Source organism: Herpailurus yagouaroundi, unplaced genomic scaffold (assembly GCF_014898765.1).
Source record: "Herpailurus yagouaroundi ecotype Mexico unplaced genomic scaffold, PumYag 166, whole genome shotgun sequence".
Classification (NCBI taxonomy): Eukaryota; Metazoa; Chordata; class Mammalia; order Carnivora; family Felidae; genus Herpailurus; species Herpailurus yagouaroundi.
The window spans coordinates 14,003,239-14,026,678 of NW_024412407.1; the positions used below are offsets into that span (position 1 = coordinate 14,003,239).

Here is a 23,440-nt window from a genome sequence, read left to right on the forward strand (position 1 = left end):
GTACGTGGTGGCCGTCTTCTCGGCGCTGGGCGGCTTCCTGTTCGGCTATGACACCGGCGTGGTGTCGGGGGCCATGCTGCTGCTCAAGCGGCAGCTCAGCCTGGACGCGCTGTGGCAGGAGCTGCTCGTGTCCAGCACGGTGGGGGCGGCCGCCGTCTCGGCGCTGGCCGGCGGGGCCCTCAACGGCGTCTTCGGCCGCCGCGCCGCCATCCTGCTGGCCAGTGCCCTCTTCACGGCTGGTTCCGCGGTGCTGGCCGCGGCGAACAACAAGGAGACGCTGCTAGCCGGCCGCTTGGTCGTGGGGCTCGGCATCGGTGAGTTCGCGCTCTTGGAAGGGCGTCCTTGGCCCTGGTCGCTGCATGCCTTTTGCCCCTCCGGGGTTCCCGTCGGGGCTTGCTGGTCCCGAGAATACTCGCTTCTCTTGCTCCTTGAGAGCCCATCTGTCTGTTACTCCAGCATCAAAGGCTCCCGCGAAGGTTGTGGGGCGGCGGAGGTGGGTAGTGTTCGCTGTGGGCTCCCCTGAGCCCGCGTGGAATCACTCACGGGCAAGTGAATCCGCGTGATTGTTGCATATCTCAGTACTTCTAGGAATTCCACTAATCACCTTGATCCAGCCCTACCTGATGCCCCCCCTAGGGTTTATGAGAGGAAGGTCTCCTTCCTGTAGCGTCTCACTGTATTTTTTTACTGCTAGCCCCTTTCTTTTTCTAGGATTCCAAGCTCTGAACCTATCAGTCTTAAAGTCCCAGTAAGATAATTTCTAAAGTTAATTCAGTGATTCTGGACTCTTTTCTTTGCCACCCCTACTCTTTCCTTATTTAGTTATTTATCTTTAGATGTAGTATTATTTTTATCTCCTATTGTTTTTACTATTGTATTACCTCTTGCTTTCATGTTTTCCCCAAGTGAATTCCTTCTTTGTTTTTCTTACTTTTTCCTTTAAATCCATATCCACCCATTCTCCTTTTCCCTTTTGCCTCTCTTGCTTTCCTGTTGGGAACCAAATTATCTATTAAAGGTCATGTTCACTTATTAAATTCATTTAGGAGCCACTCCCCCTGTGGATAAATGCCCAGCAAGATAGATGTTTGCAATTACTTTAAAAATGAAAGGATTAAGGTTCCCCTGGCATTGATTTTTCACCCTGGTTGCTGAGCAGGGGAGGTACAATTGGCAAGTTCTTGGCAGACGGAAGCTATTTGGAATGTGCTTGGTATTATTAGAAAGCACTTTTGAGGGAAAGTAGGGGGTTGAGACATAAATCTCACTAGTAATTTTTCTAAGACACACTGCTGATGCTTTATAAATGTTTCATCCCATACTTCAGTTTGTTTCCTTTAGGGTGCTGTTGAAGTATTTTTTTCTCCCTATGACTGGGACTTGAAAGCTCTTGAAACCTAGAACTCCTAAAGATTTGTCCATTCACCACTTGTTTGACATATTCTGTATTTCACCCCCTTCCTTCCAGTCTCTAAGAGGAAGTGAGACCCATTTATATAATTCCACGTTCAGGAACTGTGAGCCTAAACCCCAGCTCACTGCACTTTACATCCAAACTATTTCATTGCTGACCTTTCTTTTGTTTATTGTACTGTTAATTACTGAAGCAGGGCAAGACTCTCAGTAAAATATTAAGTTGGCACATGAAGGTCCCAAATGACCAGAAAGTACAGCTGAAATGAAACCTGTCTGTAGAGGAACTACCTGTGCCTTCAGGACCCTTCGGTAAATAACCTGTGGTTAAAGCCAAGTGATCAGGATTCTTTCCTCAGTATTCTCAGCATTCTCTGCTTGGGACACCTGGACCATGTTTATTGTTTCTTCTGACCTAGAGATAACATAATTGTAGGTCGCAAGATATGTTCAGTGAGACCGAATCTTGTGATTTGGAAACTGAATAATGTTTTACAGAGATCTTTGAATGAAGCATGGCAAGTATTGCGTATTTGGATATCATGTGTACTCTTTTTTATCGGCTGGGAAAATTGAGCCCCTGTTGTGTGTAAGGCCCCCTTGGAAATACTGTGTTGTAAGAGTAGCAGGGTGGGAATAAAGCCAGGTAGGACTTGCGAGGCTCCATAAGAAAGTGTCTCCCCGGAGAGAGGGCTGATGCATTCAAAAAGGGTACAGTTCCCTAACAGAGGCTGGAAAGAAGCGCTTCCTCCTGGAATTGGATTGTTGATGCATGAGTAGTGTTTGGACAGAGATGCGTGAAGGACCTTCTCAGCCAGGGAATGAATAAAGAAAGGAAAGCATAGGGCTTGCTTGGGGAACGAGGTGGATGCGACAAAGAGGATTAAACCTGAGGTAAGATCGGAAGAGTTTGTGTGCAGGAACCGTAACACCTCTTACCTCAGCCTCATTCTGTGGCACTTGGGCTGCTTGCCTGACGGTGCATCCCAGTTGAGACGTGGTCCTGATCTGGTCCTGGTGTGACCCACCTCCCTTCTCTGAAAGCCACTTCAAATAGAAGCATTGCTACAGAGTACCATAAAAGCTTTCTTATAAAATGAGGAATGTTAAGGTCATAAAAACGCTTTGACATAGGCCACGTTTCGAATTAGGATTATGCAGAGCATGTTGTACATGTAACATCCTTAAGTCACAAAAATTACTTCCCAAAGGAGAAGTCACAGAATTCTTTTTAGCTGCAAGGAAATGGGTCCCTAACATGATTTTTTTTTTAAGGGACTTTAAATCAGTTTTGCTTGTTTAGTACACTAAATCTGGGTTAATTTCATGCTACTTCTTTTTAAGTAGTTAAATTTTATGTGTGGTGAGAATTTTTTTTTAATTTTTGTTTTTTGGTCCTTTTCATTCTTAGTAGATGATGAATAAGACAAAAAGTGGCTTTTGATACCTTTTCAGACAAGTTTGCAGTGATAATTTCTTTCACAGATTTACCTGTGGTAAATACAAAGCCCATGGGGACACAGCTTTTGTTCATTTTGTTCATGGCTGTATTCCTAGCCTATAGGAGGCACTTGTTGATTAAATGAATAGTGAGCAGAAACATTAAAAAAAATTAATTCCAGGGGTGCCTGAGTGGCTCAGTCGGTTAAGCATCCGACTTAGACTCAGGTCATGATCTCAGGGTTGGTGGGTTCAAGCCCTGCATCGGGCTCTGTGCTGACAGCTTAGAGCCTGGAGCCCGCTTCAGATTCTGTCTCCCTCTGTCTGCCCCTCTGCCACTTGTACTCTCTCTCGCATTGTCTCAAAAATAAGTAAACGTTAAAAAAAATAATAATTACATTCTGTTAGGGTACCAGTTTAAAATGGGATTTTTCTTAAAAAAGTGTATTATCAGAATATTTGAAAGGCCATCTAAGGGTTTTAGTTTCTAACAGTTTAAAGAAATCATTCATTTATTCACAAAATGCTAAGTAAGCTGTATTATTGATTCTGTCAGATTTGGAGTAGGCATTAATTAAAAAAAAAAATCTCATCCTGGAGGTGTTCATTCTCTAATAGAAAGATCATCGGCAAATGATTAGAATACAACAGAAGTTTCTCTAAGAGCGGGAAACACAGACTAGGCAATGGATTATTTTGGAGAGAAGTAAATAGAACACATAGGTTTTACAGAAACGTTTAAACTGGGGTTTGAAGGGTGAGTAGGAGTTCAGGAGATATAGAGGGAGGTGGGAAAGGAACTAATGTATTTAGTGCTTTGGTTTCTATTAGGCACCCTGCATTACTTACATATGCTATCTCATTTAATCCTTCTAACTCTGAAATAGATGGGGCACAGGTTCCCCTTTTGCTGGATGTGGAAATAGTTTACAGCAGTTAAATGACAAGGTCACCGGTACAAAGTCAAGATTAAAAAAACACTCAGAGTCTTTTGCTCTTTATATTACTCTGCTGGGCATTTAAAGTAACATTAACAGCAGATGTAAAGGCACAGAACAATCAAAGCAGTATTTGAAGCATAAAGTGAGTGAAGGGTTGTGATGGGGGTGCTCATTGGGGGGAGGGTTGGACTGATTAGGATTAATTGGCCATGCCTATACAGGGACAGTCATGGGAGGTTTTTAGCTGGAAATGATACAACCAGATTAAACATCCTTTGTATCTGGTCTTCCGCCAGCCCCCAACTTTTAAACTCTTACTTTCTTCCCGAAACCTTCTTGCTTCTTTGAATTTTGTAGTATTAGAAATCCTTTGCCGAGATGGTTACTGCAGGGTGAGTAAAGCATAGCAAGTGGCCAGGAATTACAGGAATGGGAAGAGTCTGTGGGGCCTTCAACAGAAACCTGATAAAGCTGTCAAGCAATAGAGTGTAGTTAATCTGTATTAAATGAGTCACGGTAAAAGAAGCATCAGAAATCTGGTATTAGTGTTTGCTTTAGTTTAAGGGTTCTGTTTTCTTTACAAGTTGCAAAAAAAAAAAAAATCAGCTTACTGAGTGCCTGTTTGAGTAGGGCATTATTTTAGGTTTTTGTTTTCACCAGAGTTTGCTTTGGTTTCTCAGGTTGGTTTCGCTGGTGTCTAGAGTTGGGTTTTGGGACCAGGCTGTCTAATTTAGCCCTTTCTCCACAGTGTTGGCATGTAGTCTACTGTTCCTTATAAGCAATGATTTAGTGCCTGTGTAGGAAATACAGATATTCAGATATTCATCAATATTCAAAACCTTTCCTGGGAATTGACATGTTAATTTACATAGCTCTGGGTTATTGAATCGATCTTAGATCTACATCAGTTTCTCCGGTGTCGCCTCTGTCCCAGTGCTCCCTCTGCTGGAACACAGTTTGTGGCTGCACATTGCTGCTTGGAATCGGTCTCATAACTTGTTGAGTAATATTTTTAACAATATGACTTTTTTCCCCCCAAATAGCACTTTGAATTCTTATTCTTTGATGCAAAGCAAATGTGAAGTCTTGTTGGATCAAAGACTCATTCGTTACTGAGATTACTGTCAATAAAGAATTTCCTGTGAGGTAAGCAAGGTTAGTCAGAATCAACCAGATTTTTAAAATATCAGCTGATGTACTTTTATTTTTGCTTTTTTGCAATTGTTTTTTTTTCTACTCCCTCACCTCCCCCTCCAACCTCCCTCCCCCGCCCCCGGACCAGTTGCCATTTCTTTCAGTTTCATCTCTTAAAGCAGGATTTCTTTGTTGGATTTATGGTCTCTACCAGCATGAAACTGACACGTTAAAGTAAAACTTTGTTTCACTTCCTCTGTTTCCTTGTTCCACACACATTATATATGTAACTCCTGTCCCTCCCCACTTTTCTCTCCGGTGGCCTTGACATTGCAGAGTTACAGGGAGGGTTATGACCTAATTATGTTTGCCTAGTAGTGTTGTGGCCACACCCTTCTCGAGTGAGTTACAGTAAGATGACAGAAGTCTGTTCACATGAGTTGTGTGAGTTGTTTAGTGACTTCAGTATAAAACATTCTTTTTCATCCTCATTTCTTTCTATGTTTTAAGCTCAAAGCCAGAACACAGTCTAAGTTGACTGACTTCACTCTGGTGTCTTTGCTTTAACACATCTAATGGTCTAGCACCTGCTGGTAGATCTCAGATAGCAAGCAGTCTTTGCCTTCTTACTGAAAAGTCCAGGAGACTATTTTTTTCATTTTCTGATCCAGCTTGGTCCCTTGATGCGATCCTCCCAGTCTACAGCTCTTTTCATTTCTCTTCACTTTCTTCTTCCTTCGACCTTCAGAGTAGATAGTAGGAACACTTCTGTGGAGAAAACTTTGTCAGGAGGAAAATCTCACCAGAAACCCCAAAACGTGTTTTCTACATTTAAAATGTAATCTCCCTGATAGCCAAGTTTTACAGATACTTCTAAACTTGAGTTGGGAGTACTGCATGCTGTATGTTTTGGCCTTTTATTAAATAATAGCACCACTGTTAGGAATGATGCGGTCTGGACTGTGTGTCAGAAGCCACATGGCAAGAATTTCACTTCACAGCAAGACAGCAGTGTCACGGGGGGTCACCAGCATGTGACCGGCGTTCTTCTGTCTCTGATTTCATCATCTCTCTGTCCAGCACTGGGGGAGTCTCAGAAGTCAGTCTTCATGGCAGAATGTGAATAGGCAGTCGACTTAGCTCCCAGTGCCCAGGAAACAGCACCTAACCCTTGTCCAGCGCTTACTCTGTGCCAGGTACTTTTCTCAACATTTTGCGTATATTCACAGAAGCCTCATAAGAATCCAGGCAGGTAATATTCTTTTTCTTTTTAAGATGCAGATGTTTATACGGAAAGAGAGGAAGTGATTTTCTCATGGTCACAAAGCTCCTGAGGGGCGGAACCTGAGTTAGCGCCCAAGAAGTCTGGCTTTGGAGTCTGACGGTGCTCAACTGCGCTGTGACAACTGCCACTTCTCTCTGAAACTGGCATTATTATTTTCCACGATATTATGTGGATGTTACTTTTAAAATAGACACTTTTAACATGAGTTAAAAGTACATGAGTTCAAGAGTACAGCCGTGGCACATAAGGAATGTCAGAAAAGCAGAGTTGGTTAGGACATTTCTTTCTCTCGCTAAGGGCTGTGGACAGCAATGCCTGTAGTCGGGGCTGTTGACTTGTGCAACGCCAGGGGCTCCATATCCCGCCCCCCCCCCCCCGCCCCCCGAGGGGCTGTGTTCATATGGAATATGGTGAAAACTGGGCCCCAGGAGTTGAACAGCAGAGATACTGCCTGTGGCACAGCAACTAAAATTTTAAAAACGCCTTTTCTGCTTTTCCCTTTAAGCTTCTGATCTCTTCTTGGAATGGGCTTTTCCATTACATTCTCTCTACCCCTTGTCCCACAGCCATTTTCTGAGTGATGACTTTGTTGAGTGCTAGAGAGACTCAGAGAAAAATAATCCCTGTTCTTAAAAGACCTTACTGGGGAAAGACAAACATGAGAACACAGTAATGTGTTGTTAACTCTACAATAAAAGTATCTGTAGGATGTTTACTCATTCTGCCAGGTCCAGCGTGATCATGAAAGCTTTCTTAGTAGGCCTCTGCAAAATGTTGATACTTTCTCTGAGCCATGCTCATGGCATTTAACTTGTTGCAATATGTCTTTTTGACCATGACTCCTCTCCACTGGTAGACCAGAAACTCATCGTGTTACCTAAATAAAGTGTGAATAGCGTTTGTACTCTCTCACTGCACTTAGTACCGTACTTTAAAAATATTAAGCGCTTGGGGTGCCTGGGTGGCTCGGTCGGTTAAGCGTCCGACTTCGGCTCATGTCATGATCTCATGGTCCGTGAGTTCAAGCCCCGCGTCGGGCTCTGTGCTGACAGCTCAGAGCCTGGAGTCTGTTTCAGATTCTGTGTCTCCCTCTCTCTCTGCCCCTCCCCTGTTCATGCTCTGTCTCTCTGTCTCAAAAACAAATAAACGTTAAAAAAAAATTAAAAAAAAAAATTAAGTGCTTAAATATACCAAAGATTGTAGGTAAAAAAATAGGTGTAGGCCACATATGTAAAGGTAAGGAATGCACGGATATAATACTCAACAGGACGTTGCTATAGTTGAACACTTAGAAACCTCAGGTGCGTACTCAGTTGCTGCACTGTTAATTCGGAAAGTGGAGAAGCATGGTGAAGCTTGAGGCCTCTGGGCCACACTGGCTGGGCTCACACCCTGGCCGGCCACATACTACCTGGGTGCTAGTGTTAATTCTTGTGCTTCAGTTTCCTCACCTGAAGAATAGGGACAATACCTGCCTTATAGGGTGGTTATGAGGATTGAATGAGTTATCTTGTAAGTTGTTTTTACAGTACCTGGCAAAGTAAAGCCTCACTGTTAGACATTCACCTGTAAGCTGTGCAGCCGTTGGCACGTTACCACCATGTGCCTCAGTTTTCGCATCTCTAAAACGAGTGTTATGATAGCACTTAGAAAACAGGTTGTAGTAGAAAGTAAATGAGCTCGTGCACGTGCAGGTAAGTACATGGCTTTCAGTAAATCGTAGCTCTTGTTATCAGGTGTAACCATCTCTGTCATCACCTTATGAACATTTTATAAGCAAGGGAAATAAAATTATGTAGTTAGATTTTAATGTTGCTCAGAGCTGGTAACAGATGAGTAAAAATTCTGTAATATAAATTGAACAGAAAGAAAGACATAATGAGTAATTTGAAAGTGAGACAGTACTGTCTTTCAAGTGTTCAGTTTACATTATATAAGATTTACTTCTAGCAAGACAGATGAAGTTTTGAGCTGGGTCTCGAAGAAGGTTATAAACATAGGTAGTCTGAGGGAAGGATACTTTTCTGCTGGGGGAAAGGGGGCGTGACAAATTTAAAGCATTGAAGAAAGTAGCAGTTTTTCTTGGCTAGGCTAGCTGTAGGGGTTGACTAAGAAAGTGGTAAAAATGTGACCTGTTTGTTAGACTATAATCTTGGCTTATGGTAAGGGACCAGTTGGGGCTGTGATATTAGATATGTCTTATAATGTATTTTATATGCCTGTTTATAGAAAAAATAGTTCAGTTCCTAGTGAAAAAGATGTGTCTCCCTTTCAAGAGGCAAATAATGAATAGTTTTAATAACAACTTGAAAGTAATAGCTTTGGAATAAAAAGAATTTTAGTAATGGAAGCTTTCATATAAAACTTCCTTATATTTTTGGGCTTAGTTTATGACTCCATGTCAGGAACTCATTCCCTACAACATAGAGAGGAAATTGGAAACTAAAATTGTGAGCATCCTATTCAAGGACTAAACACTGACCATTTAACGGTTGGTTAGCAATTGCCTTTCATTTCAAAAAGTAAAGTATAATGACTGAAAATGAGTTGCAAACACATCTGACGGTGGACTTCAAAGATTGTTGAAATACAGGCCTCATTATAAATTAAAATCAGGGTGAAACCTGAGGCAGTTGCTGCTGAGTCCACCTAATTCTAATATTTACTATACAATCCTGAAGAAGATGGCTTCTGATACTCCTCCTCCCACCATTTGGGACCAGCAAAGTCACTGTAACATGGCCGTTGGTGATTTTGTAGGTTAAGTGGCATGTATGTCTCAGAGGTCATGCAGGGCCCACAGGCCTCCCCCTGCAAGGAAGTTGGGGAGGCTGGAAAACATGCAGAAAACACAAAACCCTTTGCCATGACTGTTGAAAGCAAGCTTCTTGGGAATTCTTCTAAAATCTTTCATTTTATTCACTTCAATGTCAGGAAAATAGGTAGAATTTTTAGTTTACTATTCTTTCTCATACTTGTCTCTTAAATGATTTCTGATGTTAAAATTCATCCAAAGAACCTAGAGTTCTCTTTAAAATGTTTTTTATTTATTTTGAGAGAGAGGGAGAGAGAGCACAAGCGGGGTGGGGGGAGCAGAGAGAGAGAGAGAGAATCCCAAGCAGGCTCTGTGCTGTCAGTGCAGAGCCTGATGCAGGGCTTGGATTCTTGAATCATGACCTGAGCCAAGATCAATAGTCAGATGCTTAACTGGCTGAGCCACCCAGGCTCCCCCGGAGAACCTACAGTAATAACCGTTTGTCATTTTTCCTTGAATACGCTCTGTGCGAAAATCTCTAATTTTCATCTCCTGGGGTGTAATGCACACTTAAGGGCAGCTTATTAGAAATGTAGTAAAAAGTCAAACTATGGTAGACCCTGAAACAGCGGCCATCCTTCATGCGTGTGTGTGTATGCATTTTATGTGTATTCGCTCATTAACCAAAGGTCAATTAATGGAAGTGCAAAGGGGTTAGGTAACTAACTTAGCCCTGTTAGTGCTGAGATTCAGATCCAGGTTTCTGATCAAGCACCTGTGTGTGCCCTACCTCTCCGTTATATGATACATTCAGTTCTTAATTGTGAAAGCTAAAATAGTCACAATGATATTTCCTAGATTAGTAGATGGATTTAATGTACTTAATGTAATTTAATTACATGTATGTAATTTAAATCCCTGTAAGATACTTTATAGAATTTTAAAAATGATTGTCGAAGGAATAGTGATGAGGTTGGGGGAACAGTAATGAATGACTAGATAGAAATTACTTCAAATGTGTAATATGTTATTATATGACATAATAATATATTGTGAAAATCAGAAAAGAGATGAGTGGACCAGAATAACAATTTGAGCAATAGATCCAGGTATTTGTAAGGGTCTAGTATTCAACAAATCAGAGAAGACAGCAGGTAAAAGAATTATTAAATAGTTGAGAAAAGGAAATAATATGAGTAAAAACAATGTAAATGAAATTTAGATCTTATATTCTCATTAATATTGATGTTTAAGAATCTCAAGTTTAAAGAAACTAGGAATGGAGTGATTTTCTTCTAGTCTTTATCGGTGACATGGTTCATTATAGTATAATTTCTTAAACCTCTAGAGGTTTTAAAAGCAAGGCGACAGATTGGAAAAATATTGTGGTACATTTGTTTAACTAAAGGAAAAAATATGCACATAGCATATTAAGTAAACTCTTTACAGCAAGATAAATGCAATTAGTAAATATACTCTTGGAAAAGTGTTAAACCTTGTTAATAATTAGATATGAAAATTAAAGTAACATACTCACTAAATTAGCAAGTTGGAAACAACTCAGCACTAGTTGTACTCTAGGAAGAGCCTTTCTGGTTGTAAAATAAATTGGAATAATTTTCTGTACGTATTCCAGATAATATCATGGCATGTTTAATATTTTTCATTCTTTTGCTCATTAATTCAACACACCTATTTTGAATAACTCGTATGTATTAGTACCAAATTAAACACTGCAGTGCAGAAGTTAATACGGTGAGGTCTGTGCTTTTGGAGTTCATTTGTAAACTGCTAATATTCTTTGATTTGGGAATTTCATTTGGATTATAGTATAAGGAAATAAACTCATTTTGCATGAAGGTATTTATAGATGTACAATATATAATTTGGAAAAAAAAACTGGGAGGAAACTGGGGGGAAACCTCCAAATGCCTAGTGATTGGGAAATAATTATGTAATGTGGTAGAACATTGCCATTAGAAAGAAAACATGAGCACCTGAGATATATAAAATTGTGATTGGAGGTAGAGTTTGAAAGAAGGCATAACACTGTATATATATAGTTAGCATGTGGCAAAATAGTTTTTTAACTTTTGTTACTGTTCCTTTTATATTATTAAAACTTTACCTGGAATTCAGATTTCTCTTAAAATACGCAGACACATGTGTAACAAGACTTAGGTAACAAAGTCTCTTTTTTTTTTTTTTTCCAAATGAGATTTTTGTCTCTTACTCTGTGGAATGAAGTTTTTGAGAAATGACAAAGATGTTATCAATAATCATATGAGAAGGTGCTTAAAAGTATTTTCCCCTAACTTTTAACTCCTTGCATGAATTAACAAGACCCTATGGTGTGTGATGTACATTTCTTGGATCTTATTATTTTATATATCTCAGGAAGGTTTGTGGCTTACTTTGTCACAGGGAAAAATAGAAACAATCAGAATGAGAACATCCACAAACTCCGTCATCTCCTCTGCATCCTCACATGTTCCTGCCTGCACCTGCCAGATGCCCTGCCTTCCTCCGGTACCTGCGGATGCGCTGTCTGTGCTCCTGCCGAGCGCAGCCTTGCACTCGTGGTTGAGAGCTCCTGTCTCTCCCATTTAAAGCTATTATTCCAGCTGTTTCCGTCTTTTATTGCATAAAGTTTCCCCTTCTACTGGATCATTCCCATAAGTGGGCACAAATTGCTGTTTTGCCGTCTTTAAAAAAACCCTTTCTACCTCACTTCATCTTTTAGTTACTGCCTTGTTTATGTCCTTTTCTTTACATGACACAGTTGCATATATTCCTCCTCTTCAGTTCTTCTCTTCTCATTCTTTTGTGACCCCTTTCCAGACAGGTTTTGCCCTTACCAGCTGACCAGTGTTGGTCTTGTCAAGATTACCATGCCCTGTGTTGCTCATCCCAAAGACAGTTGTTGGTCCTAATCCTACTTGACCTGCCATAGGCTTTGGACGCAGTATATCATGCCTTCCTGGGGTTCTTTCTTTGGTTTCAAGGACGCCACCCTCTCCCTCTTTTTCCTTAGGCTGTTCCTTCTCAGTCTCTTTTTGAGATTCTCCTTCATCTTCCAGAACTCTTACCTTTGCCAAGCTCCTCCTTGGAGCTCTCCTGTTTTCTGTTAAAATTGACCCTTTTGGTGCTCTTAACCTGGCTCCTGGCTTAGAATGCCTTGTGTTTGCTGACAGCTGTCTAGAATCTCAGCCCAGATCACTTTCTTGATCTCCAAACTCCTGAGCCCAGCTGCTCACCTAGCTTCCTGCTTTGCCTCCTATCTTCCATGTACCAGGTGAGGGCATCCTTGGTGTTTGAGTCCAAAGCCTCAGAATCCTGCTTGACTATCTCCCATTTCCCACATCAAATCTGCCTGAAAATCTTTGAATCTAGCTTCTAATTGCATGTAGGATCTATTTTTCATCACTTCCACTGCTAAATCTAACATGACATCTCTCACTTGGAGCATTGCAAGTCTCCTAACTGTTCACCCTGCTTCTTCCTTGACACCTCTGCCTTCTTTTCTGCACTCGACAGGCAGAGTGGTTCTTGTAAAATATAAATGAGATCATGCCACCTCAGTGCTGCTCACAGTGCTACCCTCCATAGCTCCCCAGCTCGCTCGGGAAAAACCAGTGGCCTGCAAGGCTGTATTATTCTTGCCTCTCCCCACTCCTCTTTGATCTTTCTCTCTACTACTTTCCTTCATTCCTGCTCCAAGCGGCGCTGGCACAAGTTATCCTTCCAGCCCTTTGCACAGTCTCCTTCCTCTGCTGGGAAAGTTCTCCCCACATATCCACATGGTTCCCTCATCTTTGTGTTTCCATGGTTGTCTTAAAGTTGCAGCCTCCCACCACTGGTACTTTCTAGTCTATTTTTATTCTCACTTTTTATTACTTGTTACTTTCTATTTTCTTTCTCCTTGGTTTGTTGTTCTCAGTTCCTTTTTACTAGCTGGTATTTATGTTGCTTGTTTCTCTCCACTAGAATGTAATCTTCATGAAAGCAGGGTTTGCTTGTTGCATTCCACCAGCACATAGCGTAGCTCGTAACACACAGCAGTCATTCAGTAAATGTTTCATGTGTAGATAAAAACAAAAGCAGTGTAGCTCTGGTGAGTAAATTTTGAGCCGAGATTGGATTACGTATGCATCAGAAACGTGGGAAATTTGTGCCGTGGATGGGGCTAATTAAATGTTCTCTAGGGTTACTTCTGATTCATGTCTGTGGTTTCAAACTTTTTAAAGTATTTGAGAAAAAAATAGACATTTTAAGTTCAGTTAAGACATTTAAGTCTAACCTTGTTCTCAGTACCTGGGACAAAAGCAAATCTCTTTCTCAGTCTTGCAAGTCCAAAACATGGAAGTTGATTCATGTTTGAAAAATGATCAGAGACTCTCATGGATGCACTTGGAGGTAACTACGTTGACACCTGATGCCAGAAGCACCTGGCGTGCAAACTTATTACGTGGTACATGTCCTTCTCTCGTGCTACTGATGCTCTAATGTCTGTTCTTTCCTGGCAGAGAGGTTTGTGGGCAGAGGGAACTATTATGATTCAGTAGTTGCATGTTTGTATTTGAACTTGGAATTAAAGCAAGGTGGGACGGGCTTGGAGAGTTCGGTTTCACCCCAACTATAAAGAGGCCTGATCAATTTTTCCTGACCTCCAGGTCATCTCTGATTTCAGTTTTCAAAATTCAGTGAATCTTTCTCCTGGAGCATGCTATATATGGAATTTGGAATCTCATCTTGTTCTCAGTACTCAATCCACATTGCATATTCTGTAAGAGAATTCATTAAGTAGTTAAATCCCGATAGTTTAAGATTAAAAATATAAAAGCCACTGTGTGTTCTGTTATGGATCTGGTTGTAAATTTAAAGGACAAAACATATATGTAAGTGTATTATGTGATACGTTTTAAAAGATGGTATTAAATGTATGGAATTTGAAAAGTAAGTATCATGATCTTGAGTTTGCTCTGATCCTTAAATTATTTAGATTTAATTCTGGATATGAAAAGTGAGGTTATGTTTCAAGTGAAGCCAACCTATAATTCTTCATAGCAATGAAATGGCATGATCACTAGTCCAAACTGTGATAACAATTAAAATATCAATTTATGCTACGAACACCTGGCTTAAGCCAGATTTTCCAGTTTACCATTCTATGAGACTTGTAAGTTTGTAAACCCCTTGAACTTTTAATGCCTGTGAAACCATCCTTGTTAGCCCAGACATGCTTTCTTACGCCTTTCTTTCTACTAGCTATTAACATGTATGGTATTTGTTTATCATTGTGTTGCGTATTTTTCTATAGAAAAATACACAAGGCATAGTCATACAGATGAAGTCTGCCTGGAGCTAGTAAGTCAGACTTCACAAAGAACTTCGTAGGGTTTTCATGTGGGTCACTTGGTAGTAAGTACTTTGTGTTAAAAGCTTCGTATAGTTCCTAGTACTTAATAAAGGCTTAATAAGTATTAGCTTTAATGTTCTTGTTGTAATTGTGTTTTCATATAGCTGTGTTCTCTACCATTCTGTAAGTTTTAAAGGTGCAGAAGCCATGTCTTTTGCCTCCCCCCGCCTTTTTTTTTTTTTTTTTTTTTTTAAATCCCTGTGGTCTAGCCCAGTGCCTGATAGACTGCTGGTACCTGTGTTGATTAAGTGATAGGAATTTTTCCTCCCATTTTATCTCTCTTGTAGACAGACATCAACATCTTGCATTGGTGAGCAAAACCAGACTCTACTGAATAAGTTTTCCTGGCATGTTAGTAAGGAAAACCTTCTGTAGAGCTATAATTTGCATGTTATAAGTACAAATGGATGAGTTATGTAGTTTCACATCCATAGTTCCTGGTTAAATAGAGAGAGATTATGAAATTTTCATAGGTGATTTTAACCTTGAAATACAAAGACATGGAATTTACTCCATCAGATTTATGACATGTCCTTATTCTTTGATGTCAGTAGGTGGCCAGTTTAAACTTCAGTGGAAGTTCAGGCTATTTTCTGGTATACAAAACCCAACGCAAGATCGTAATAATATGCTGTTATTTTTTTTTTTTTTTTTCAACGTTTATTTATTTTTGCGACAGAGAGAGACAGAGCATGAACAGGGGAGGGGCAGAGAGAGAGAGGGAGACACAGAATCGGAAACAGGCTCCAGGCTCCGAGCCATCAGCCCAGAGCCCGACGCGGGGCTCGAACTCACGGACCGCGAGATCGTGACCTGGCTGAAGTCGGACGCTTAACCGACTGCGCCACCCAGGCGCCCCGATATGCTGTTATTTTTATATGCTGTTTCCACCTCCTTCTGTGAAGTAAATAGGATTAAATAAGTGATACTTTAATAACGTCAGCATAAGTAAACTTTAAAGAATCTAATGATACTCATGAATGAATACATCTTGTCAATAGTTACTGCACAAAGTATGATACATAAAGTGAAATTAAGGGATCTTTTTTTTTTTTTTAAAGCTTGTTTATTTATTTTGAGAGAGAGAGAACAAAGGATCTGGAGCATGAAGCAGGCTCTTTGCTGACAGAAGAGATCCTGATGCAGGGCTTGAACTCACAAACTGTGAGATCAGGACCTGAGTAGAAGTTAGACACTTAACCAACTGAGCCACCAAGGCGCCCCAGGGATCTTATTTTATATAATACAAAGTTTCTATATGTATACATCTTTACCAAGAATGTCTTAGTAAGGATTGTGTGGCAGTAACTTGGTTTGCGTTTTTATAAGGTAATATAAAATAGCTACAGATGTAAAGGTTGTTATTGTGAAAGAACAGATGTTGAGAATTGGGGAAGAACTCGATTTTTAAAAATGAGTTTTTAACCTGATAGAGAAAAACATGAATGTTGGAAAAGAAACACATAGTTTTGTGATACTCACTTCGTATTTACACAAACATTTATTAATCTTCATCTGTGTAAGAGATCGTTCTGTTCTGGAGCATTTTCAAAATAATATTTTTCTAAATATAACACCCATTTTCAAATATGCATTTATATGTATTAAGCATCCAGAGTAATAGTTATTAATAAGCATTAAAGCTTTGCATATACATAGCTGCTACTGTGATTAATAGTTAAATTTACTTACTTTAAGTGAATCACTAGCAGACTTAATCCAACTTGGATTAAAGGAATTTGGAGATGTGAATGCAAGGCTATTGTCACAATTTTCTTTTTATTACTGAGTGGTCATGAAGATGAGGTATCCAGATATAAGACTTACAGGCAAATGGTGCCTTAATTGTTCAAAAGGGAATGAATTCTAGGAATTAGAGATCAACATTATCATTGCTAGAAAATTATAAAATATAATTACAGTGAAGATTTGGAAGCATTTAGAAAAGAGTGTGATGTTTACTAAGAGCTTTTTGGGGTTCACCAGGAATATGTCTTATTAAACTAACCTCATGTTTTTTCTTTGAACGAATTCCTGGGTTGGTAGATTAGGGAAATTCTTCAGGTAAGGAATCTGACACATTCTTCTTTCATTTAACATATTTAAAATTTTTTTAATGTTCATTTTTGAGAGAGAGAGAGAGAGAGAGAGAGAAAACGAATGTGAGTGGGGGAGGGGCAGAGAGAGGGAGACACTGAATCCAAAGCAGGCTCCAGGCTGTGAGCTGTCAGTACAGAGCCCAATGTGGGGCTTGAACCTACAAACCATGAGATCATGACCTGAGCTGAAGTTGGACGCTTAACCGACTGAGCCACCCAGCTACCCCCCGTTTAACTTATTTAATAGAATATTTACTTTGTACTAGGTGGTAAACAAAACAAAACAGAAAAACAACATAGTGTTTCCATGGAGGATAATGACCAAAGTAGTCTCTGAAATCTTGCAGAGAAGAAAGGATATGACTTGGTTGGATGCTCTGTCAGGGTTGAAGAGTATGCCCAGAGGGAGGTCTCCAGTCGGTGCAACCCACAGCTCAGTCCTAAATGCTCCATATTTATCAAATCTGGGGAGGCCAGAGCAAACTAAGTGGCTGTTATGCTTGCTAACAGAGACAATACTCAAAATATCTTCAAGATACTAGAAGGCTCTTGAAAATCAAGAAAATAAGTAACTGGTAATATGTGTACGATGTTTACCTTTTACATTTTAGATATGCTTGCATTATTTCTTTTAACCCACGCTTAGACCTGGGCAATACTGAGACAGACTCCTCCAGTGAATATCCAGTTTTTATAAGTGGACAGTCTACATATGGCACGGAGACACCTGTCCAGGAGTGAAGGAGAAATCCAAAATATGAAGGGCTTCTTCAGTGATTACAGTGGAGAAATGGTTTTATCAAAGCTACAGGGGAACTTGTCCTCTGAAATGGAATAAATCAGCTGAGATACTCAATGTTGCAAACTACCAAAGGGGGTAGGGGCAGTGTCCTTTGTAACTTCCTATTAGTGTTTATTTAGTAAGTGTTGGTTTGATTCACTGACAATGCCCGAGTCATTTTATTACCTTTAGCTCCTTTTAAATTGTTAAATTTACTTTCCTCGAATTTAGTTTGAGTCTCTTTATGAAATCAAGGACTTTTTTTATGTTCGTAAAACATGAACAAGGCAACTCTGGAAGCCACATGTCTCTGGCACCCTCTCTAGAGTGCCTCAGTTCTCTTTAAGTGATTGATTCTGCCACTTACCTGAATCCTTTCAAGAAAACGTTATGTAGTATTCTTGAAGTGATTGACTTGCAAATAATGTGCTCCTAAGCACTTTTTTGGTAAATTTACCAATTTCTGGAAACTAGAAATTATTTCACACTTACTCTAGTTGTAATTGAGTTATTTAGATTGGATATTCAGAGATTAATTAGACTCTCAAAACCAGTAGGTGCTGGCACCATAGTACACATTTTATGAAGATGCTAGGATAAACATGCATCTTCACTTTGCTGTTGTTAAAAAATATTTCACCAAAGGAATTCTTGTAAAAAAAAAAAAAAAAGCCAGTTTTGTCACATGGCTTTCCTGGAGCTTAGGTTCCCGTCTCTCTCCTTATCCTCTCATCTTTATCTACCTTCCCAACCTTCAACACACTCTGGTGTTTTTATTTTTTAATAAAAAAAAAAAAGATTGCTGTTTCTCAATCTTAAAGTGTGAGTAAAAACACTGTTAGGATTTCTTCAGTGTAGTATATTTGCTGTGTCTACACTACTTCAAGACAAAGGCCCCTCGCTCTTCTCCAGACAGGTTAACACCCCCCAAATCCCACCCATCGTGAACTGCTGTTTTGGTAAGACTTACCTTAAAAGGCAGCCTTTGCTGATTGTTGGGTTTTCAAAGGTATTCTGAAGAATCTGTGATTTTTCTCCCCAAACAGTGGGATGACTAGTCAGGTGCAATTCCTTCTGTAATTCCTTTTATTGTGTGATGTGGAGGTCAGAAAGATAACAGTTTTAAAATAAGGTGGTTTGGTGAAGGCAGTGTTTAAATGCCTTCCTTTTCAGTTTTGGTATTTGAAGTCCTGCAAAGCAGGTTTGTATGTGTGTTTTGAGTAAGAACTGCCTGTACTTTGGGACTCATTATTTTTAACTGTACCCCTTTTGTGCTTCATGTCCAAAAAGAAATGTTATTTTTTTTTTGTTTTTTACTTAATAGATTAAACATAATTTCAGGCCATTAAAAAATGAGGGGCTTTTTCCCTCCTCCCTTTTCCCCTTCATTTATACAAAAATTTAGTAAAGTACAGTGCAAGAAAAAACTTGGTAAGGAAGAGGTTGTAATATTCTTTCTGCCTAATTTTTATTTTTAAAACTTTAGGGGCACCTGGGGGCTCAGTCTGTTGAGCATTTGACTCTTGATTGTGGGTCAGGTCACAATCCTAAGGCTGTGGGATCGAGTCCCATGTCGGACTCTGCAGTGAGCATGAAGCCTGTGAAACCTGCTTAAGAGATTCTCTCTCTGTGTCTCTCTCTCTCTCCCCTGCCCCCATCTCTCCTCCCTCTCTCCACCTCCCTTTCCCCTCACCTCCTCTTCTTCTCTCCCCCTGCGCTTTCTCTTTATAAAATAAACAAAAAATCCACAAAACTTTATTGTGGTAAAAGCACTTAACATGAGATCTGCTGTCTTAAAATTTTAAGTGTATGGGGTAGTATTGATAACTAAATGTGTAGTGTTGTATGTCAGAGTTCTAGAACTTCCTCACTGTGCATACCTGAAACTTTATGCCCGGTGAGGAGCAGCTCCCCGTCTCCCCCTCCCCTCAACCCTTGGCAACCACAATTTTACTTTCTACTTCCATGTATTTGACTATATTAGATACCTCATGTAAGTGGAATCATGTCATCTTCTGATTCATCCAAATTGAGCTCTTTCTTCTTTTTGAAATACATTTCTTTCCCTAGGCATTGCATTCTAATGTATTAACTCATTTAATCTTCATACCATACATTAATGTTATTTTTCATTTCACAAATGGGAGCTTAGGCACAGGGAGATTAAATAACTTACTGAAGAACATATACCCGAAAAGTTGTGGAGGTGAGATTCAAACCCAGTGTTTTATATTAACCCCAGAGTCTGGTCCCTTAACCACTGCACCATGCTGCTTCAAGATGGTGACAAGAACACTTTTCATACAGAGTTGGCTTGAAAAGTAAATGAGGGGCACCTGAGTGGCTCAGTGGGTTAAAGGTCCAACTCTTGATTTCTGCTCAGATCATGATCTCCCGGTTCGTAGATTCAAGTCCTGCTGACAGTGCAGATCCTGCTTTGGATTCTCTCTCTCCCTGTCTCTCGGTCCCTCCCCTGCTCATGCTCTCACCCTCTCTCTCAAAATTAAATAGACATTTTAAAGAAAAGTCAATGAGACAAAGTGTACAAATCTCTTATGACAGTACCTGGCAGATAGTAAACGTATAGTAAATGTTAGTTATTATCATTACTGCATTTTAATTTTAATGTATCTATTATGTTCAGCCTCAGTGGAATAGTGTAAAGGATATATATATATATATATATATATATATACTGATTGTAATGTAAATTATTTCATGAACTGATATAAATTACTGGCCCCTCTGAGCCCTAGGTTTCTCAGCTTTAATTACAGGGAAAATATTGACGCATTCATAGTGGGTTTACAAGCATTAAATTACGAAGCATTACGTGAGGGTACCTGGTATATATAAATGTCTACTAGTGTTAGCTTACTCTGTTCACTTATGAGATACGAGGTCCCTAAGGACAGGGTCATTGTTTTATTATTTCTGTATCCATCTCAGGATCTATCACTGGTCCTGGCACATAATAGACATTTAGTAAATGCTTATAGAATAAATGAATGAGAGCATTGGAAGGAGAAAGAACAGAAGGAAAGACAAATGTATGGAAATTTTTCTCCTAGAGTGAACTTTCTTTTAGGGAAAAAGGTGGTTTTAAGGCCACATGGATATAAAAAGTTTTTTTTTCTAATTTATAGGTTAATTGTTCTGATATTCTAAAGTATTATGAAACCACCGGTATGGCCATTTGAGTTCTGAAGACTGGGAAAGAAGGAAAGGGAGGATAAGGGGTTTAGTAGGTACTATAGACCTGTTACACTCAAGTAAAACTCAAGTTACACTCCTGAGAGTGGTTTCAGAGTCTTAGAACTGATGATCAGAAGGCCTTTATTTAAACAAAGTCATTTACTGTTTGCCTTTGTGTCTTTGAGGGGTCCTTTCTGAATGGAACCACAGCCAAAGGTGGTAGTGAGGGTGTAGAAGGTCGAAGAGGGTGTGTGTGTGTGTGTGTGTGTGTGTGTGTGTGTGCACGCCCACTGCTGGCAACCAGAGCAAACAGCCTGGTATCTGATGAGATCAGTCTGAGCATTGGGTACATATTCTCCATATTCTGTTAGAGGGAAGGCAGCGGTTGGGAGGCACTGCATTTCTAGAATTGGTTGTGATGTCCTATCTCCAGGCCTAATTATGCCTCTTGGGATGAGACAGTGAAACTTAAGTCCCAGGACTGACCTTTGGTAACTGCCTGTGAGAAGTCTAGCCTGACAGGTCATTCCCTCAATTTGGAGATTTCTTCTCAAATGTACTGCAGTGTTAGGTCAAGGGAATAAACCAGGATCTGTCCTTGGCTGTAGAGTTAACACCTAATCACACCGCCCATCAGTTGGGTTCTGGCACTTTCCGATGCCTCATTCTTCTGACAGGTCTTCCTGCTTGTGGACAAGAAACAACACGGCATCTATTGTTTCTTCCTCTTAGCTTCTAACAATTTAGCTTTTAAGACTGAATTGTCTGGAATACCTTCTGCTGTTGATGCAATAAGAAAAAGCCTGTGGTGTTTTTAGCCAGTGGGGAAGACTAAAGTCTTTCTTACCCAGAGGGATGAAACATGAGACCAGACAGGTCGTGTCTCCTTTGAGGGCCTGTCCTGTTTCTCAGCTTGGGCTTCCTTGTTCCCAGTTCCCAGTAGCTGCCAGTTAAGAAAACAAGTGGCCCTGAAGGAAGAGACCGCATTTGGGTTTATGGCAACACGTGTTTGCTCTTGTTTACTTATATAAATGGATTTGAACCAAGCTGTTTTTCCGGAAGGTGATGAGGTGGGAACAAGGAGATTTTTGAAAATCACCTTCCTAGGCCACTTGCATCTTGACTGCCGGGGCATGTGTTGTTGGCACTGGACCAGCACCGCCCAGGGGCCGTCTCTTCAGGACTCTCCCAGTTTTTGCCTCTGTTGAGGAGGCAGCTCGGACTAGTGGAAGGACTTTGGGGTGGGAAATTAGAAATCCTGCGTTATGGACTTGCTTTTGTGTTTTACTTAAACACATGTTTATTTAAACATGATTCTGGACGGGTCACTTGACCCCTCTGAGCCTGTTTTCCCTTCTGTGAAGCAAGTGAGTTGTGTTAGATTCTGGATAAAGTTTTTCTTTAACAGAGGTACCTAATTGGCCAGGTAAAAGGAAACAACAAGGAGTACTGACTGAGATTTTTATCTCCCGCCTACTCAGGCCCCTTCCTCAGTGTGAAATGGACGTAAAAACATGTGTCAGGCCTGGAGAGAAGAGAGAGCTCAATCCTAGTCGCATAAAATTATAAGCTGCTAAATAGATAACCTGAGTTCATTATAAATATGCAGTTTGAAGTCCAGTGCTATCCTGTAGTGTATCTTTTTACATTCATCCTAACATTTTAAGTTTTAATAGGCTGTTGTTTTCCTCCGTTGGGAGTTGGTGCTCAGTTCTGGGTAGCTCTTCAATCAAATGACCTGACTTGGTTTGAATTTTGTTATTTGAGCCAGCCCTGTGAGCAGACTTGCCTTGCTAGCTATTTGTGTGTTTCTTGTTATTTAAGGCATCTTGTTGAAGCTGAAGAGTACACTCTTTGAATGTGTTTTTTAATGGAAAACTGTTGCATTGAAAAGTGGCTTTGTGTTTTCATAGGCCACACGAGTCTGAGCCAACTGACACGGTTTCCAAGTAGTTATTGCTGGGTAGAGAGCACACTGGTCAGTACTTGAGAGCCTGGTGCCAGTAGTTTGAAGTATTTGTTAAGTATTAATGATGGAGAAGGAAGCATGAACCAAGTCTAGAGTTTCCTGTTGATTATTTTTATAGTATCTTAGAATAGATCAGTGTTTTGCTGTTACCTTGACAGATGTGCACTTCATCTTTAATTAGAAATGTTTAACTATATTACTTAAAGAGCATCTGGTGCAATATCCAGTATTCCGAGCACTTAATTGTTAGTGATATTATTGGAATGCCTTTTACTGGCTCTCAACCCATATTTGTAACTATACCAAATGCTATAAAGGAAAACCATTGCATTTTAAAATGGGAAGAGTGCTGTGTAGTGCTGGTTAAAATGGAGCAAGCAGGTAAGTCCTTTTACATCTTGTCTCTGCACTGAGTATAGCTAAAAATTCTGGAAATAATGCAGAATGTCGCTGAGTATTCTGAAAAGTAAATGATGGCAGGTAGGTTAGGGAGGTAAGCCAAAATTTGAACACTAACTGATACGGCAATGATTTACTGTTTGCTTTTTCTCTTGGCTTTGACTTGTGGAGGGGCTGTGGTTCAGTAAACACCAATATTGAAGAAACTCCAGGAGAAATCTTTTCTTTCTAGCCTGAGGACTGAGACAAAGGACTTGCTGTGAGCTATAGGTATGAAAGGACACCCTCCCCATTTTTTCCCCCTCTTTTCCCTTCTGACCCTACTTTCAGGCCAGCCCCAGTTGCAATACTGCATTGCTGCAGTAGTGGTGGTAAGGGTGTAGGCACAAGATATGCTCAGATAGAGCTCACTCTCTGTATAAAGGAACCAGGAAAGAGGTTCCTGGTGTCTAGACAGCACGTGGAGGCATCGCTGTTATTTTTCTTTCCTTTCTCTTGCCACTTTGTCCCAAGGGTGGTCCCAAATCAGTGGAACAGCAGGACAGTGTAGAACATTAAAGTTCTGAAAGAAATCCTGAACTTCTGGACAGTAGGTTGGGTAAAGGGGACC

The 23,440-nt window shown here is 40.2% G+C and overlaps 1 protein-coding gene across 1 annotated transcript in view; it reads left to right on the plus strand.

The window, feature by feature from the left end:
• SLC2A13 (solute carrier family 2 member 13) overlaps positions 1–23,440 on the plus strand; it is a 392,282-nt gene that overhangs the window by 721 nt on the left and 368,121 nt on the right. Inside the window, exon 2 of the mRNA XM_040489036.1 lies at positions 1–314. Coding sequence (XP_040344970.1) covers positions 1–314 — 314 coding nt within the window. The remainder of the gene's footprint in view (positions 315–23,440) is intronic.